General features: G+C 35.3%; 1 protein-coding gene across 1 annotated transcript; it reads left to right on the forward strand.

Annotated features, from left to right (window-relative positions):
* The first annotated feature begins 1,016 nt into the window (after nt 1-1,016).
* Nucleotides 1,017-2,198, forward strand: LOC145012926 (uncharacterized). Its single transcript, XM_078971725.1, has 3 exons — nt 1,017-1,155; nt 1,498-1,847; nt 1,923-2,198. Exons 1-3 carry the CDS (start codon nt 1,017-1,019, stop codon nt 2,196-2,198), a joined length of 765 nt encoding a protein of 254 aa, XP_078827851.1.
* Nucleotides 2,199-3,256: the final 1,058 nt, after the last annotated feature.

A 3,256-nucleotide genomic window follows, 5' to 3' on the forward strand; every position in this document is an offset into this window, starting at 1 on the left:
TTGATTTTATTTTTAAAGTTATATTTTAACAAGCTTAGCTAGTTAATGTCCGTTAAAAATTGGGAAAATGACTTATGAAGGTATCTAACTATTTTGATTGTCCATATATAGGTAATGTTCTTTTTTTTTTGTTCTCATTAATGAAACAAACTTGTTATTTATGTTCACATTTAGGTAATATGACCTGCTATCACCTGTTTTCACCCATTTTACCCAGTTGCATCAATGTAACTCAGTTAAAATGAAATACATGGACTGTTACGTAGCCATTGCTCCCCTTTCTCATTTAATTAGGGTTCGACAAGTTCAATTTCACCAAAATTACCTTCCATCAAATTGAAGATTAGAGATTAGATTTGAAGCTACGTCTTGAAGTCGACTGTAAGATGGCATCCCAATCATCTACAGGTAAGTATATAACTGTAGATGTTTATTACAGTGGACTATTTGCCCCAAATCCGTTGACATACTTAGACCCTGAAAATATAAAAGTGTGTGATGTCGATTTAGGAGGATTTACATACAAAGAGTTTCTTTTGTGGATTAGGAATTTAACCAATGGAAGTTGTGATAATGTGTACTACTATAGTAGAAAGGAAACCTTGGGTGAGGGTATTATAAGAATCGAATGTAATGCTGATTATTGGGAGTTTGTTGAAGCTACTTATACTCCTGAAGCTGAGTTGGATGTCTACATTGACCACTAAAATGATCCAATCCTTGATTGGGATGAAAATGAGGTGTTATCAGATGGCAACGAAGAAGCGGATGACAATGAAGAAGAGGATCACAAGGAAGAAGAGGATGATAGTGATGAAGATGATAACTTAGATGAGATTATCGCATATGAGCATGAAGTTGATGAAGAAGTCCATACCTTTAACAAAACTGTTGGTGATGATTTTTTAAACAAACTTTCAGTTATTAGTAAGCTTAGTGATGATGATGAACATAATGATGGAAAAGATGATAAGGTTGTATTCCCTGTCCATGATGAGAATCAAGAATAGGATAAGATGGTGCCAATTATAGGTATGAAGTCTGCTAACCCAATGCAATTGAAGCTATGTATAACCAATTATGCAGTGAAGAATGGATATGATTTGTGGTATGAAAAAAGTGATCATAACAGATTACTGGTGAAATGTTGTAAAGGTAAGAAGAACAAGAAGAATAAAGGTTGTCCCTTTAGGTTGTGGGCAACCTGGATGAGCAATGAAAGGTCATTCTAGATTAAATCTTTAATTGATAAACATAATTTGTCAAAAGTCTTCAAATTTGAGTCCATTATTAGCTATAAATGGATAGGGAATCATTTCATGAATGGGATACTCTAGAAACCAAAGATGAGTGTGAGGAAATTGAAGGCTAAAGTTAGAAAGATATTTAATTTGATTGCATGTGTGGGATAGTGCAAAAATGCTAGGAAGTATGCATTTAAGGAGATAGAGGGTACTTTATAGGAACACTATGCTAAAACTTGGAGCTATGGAGAAGAGCTAAAAAGAACCAACCCTGGATCAATAGTGAAGATTGATGTAGATGTCATGCCTGATGGAGCCACTTACTTCTCAAATTTCTATGTATGTTTAAAGGGTGTGAAGGATGGATGGATTAAAGGTTGTAGAAGGGTAATTGGCCTAGATGGCTGGTTCTTAAAAGGTGTTGGTAGAGGTCAGTTACTTTCTGTTGTAGGTAGGGATGCAAACAACCATATCTACCCTCTTGCTTGGGTTGTGGTTGCAGTGGAGAGTAAGGAAACATGGAAGTGGTTTGCTGACCTTCTCCTTGATGACATTGGAATGGGAAATGGACATGGGTTAACATTAATATCATACCAACACAAAGTAATGATTTTATATGCTCTCTTTATTTAATACTTAATTTATTTGAAATTTATGTTTTGTTTTTAATGCTAATAGGGATTACTTGAGGCTATCAAGGAAAGGGTGCCTGCAGCAGAGCATAGACAACATGCCAGACACATATGTGCTAACTTCATGAAAAAATTCAAAGGTCAACAGTTCAGTAAACTTTTCTGGTATGTTGCTGCTTCTACTACCCAGACTAAATTTGAGCAGCATATGAATAAACTCAAGAAGATAGAACCACTTACCTATGATCATCTAATGGAGAGGGACCCTAAAACTTGGAGTAAAGCATTCTTTCAGATTGATAGGGCATGTGATGCATTTTAAAATGGTGTATCTGAGAGTTTTAACTCAATCATTGGAGCTGCCAGGAAGAGATCTCTAATCACTATGTTAGAGGAAATTGGAATTTATGTGATGGAGAGACTTTATAGACAAAAAATTAAGGGAAGTTCTTGGGGAGACTTAAACATATGTCCTGCCATTAGACTGAAATTATCCAAGATTAAGCAACTTCAAAGGTTAGTGCTTGAATACCTTATATATATATATATATATATATGTGTGTGTGTGTGTGTGTGTGTGTGTGTGTGTGACATTCAATTGTGTATACTTACATTTAAGTGTGTGTGGATAGATTTTGGAGAATTGTACCATCTGGTTATCAACAATTTGAAGTGAGACTTTTAGATGATGCATATGTTGTAGACCTTCATAAGAGGACATGTGGATGTAGAGGTTGGCAATTAACTGGTTACCCTTGTGTGCATGCATATGCTGCCATTTCAAACCTCAATAGGGATCCAGAGGACTATGTATCACCATGGTTGACCACAAAAATGTTTTGTAGTGCCTACATGTACACCATTAAGTCACTAAATGATAGTGATATGTGGCTTGATGTGGATTACATCAAGCCATTGCCTCCCAAAAAGTGAAGGATGCCAAGAAGACCATCAACAAAAAGGAAAAGGGATCAGATTGAGAATGAACTAAAGGGCAATAAGCATACAATCTGAAAAAGGGGTATTGTTATGAGATGAAACATATGTAGAGATCCAGTGCATAACAAAGCAAAATGTCCTCAAAAACCAATTGGGGAATCATCTAATCCAAAGCCAAAGTTAAAAATTAAAAAAAGCCAAAAAAGAAGGTATTTCTCTTCCTTTTACCTTTTGATTACATTATAACAACTTCTAATGCTAACATTTGAATTATTTCATAACAGGTAAAGTGAAGGTTGAATTGGTTCAAGAAGTAGATGTGGAAAGTGATAGTGACAGTGAAGTTCAAAGAGAGCCTGATAGTGAGGTGGAGTCTTATGAAGTTGATTTTGAAGTGGGTAATCATACATATGAAGATGTATACCAACCTGAGGTTGAAGC

The sequence above is a fragment of the Lactuca saligna genome, chromosome 1, assembly GCF_052625555.1.
Source record: "Lactuca saligna cultivar CGN05327 chromosome 1, ASM5262555v1, whole genome shotgun sequence".
Taxonomy (NCBI): domain Eukaryota; kingdom Viridiplantae; phylum Streptophyta; class Magnoliopsida; order Asterales; family Asteraceae; genus Lactuca; species Lactuca saligna.

Bases quoted from the DNA above. Each gene is read 5' to 3' on its own strand.
- LOC145012926 (XM_078971725.1), top strand. From the start codon at position 1,017: ATGGTGCCAATTATAGGTATGAAGTCTGCTAACCCAATGCAATTGAAG. The intron at 1,156-1,497 runs GTAAGAAGAACA...GCTATGGAGAAG, and splicing joins ACTGGTGAAATGTTGTAAAG to AGCTAAAAAGAACCAACCCT. The intron at 1,848-1,922 runs GTAATGATTTTA...TAATGCTAATAG, and splicing joins TAATATCATACCAACACAAA to GGATTACTTGAGGCTATCAA.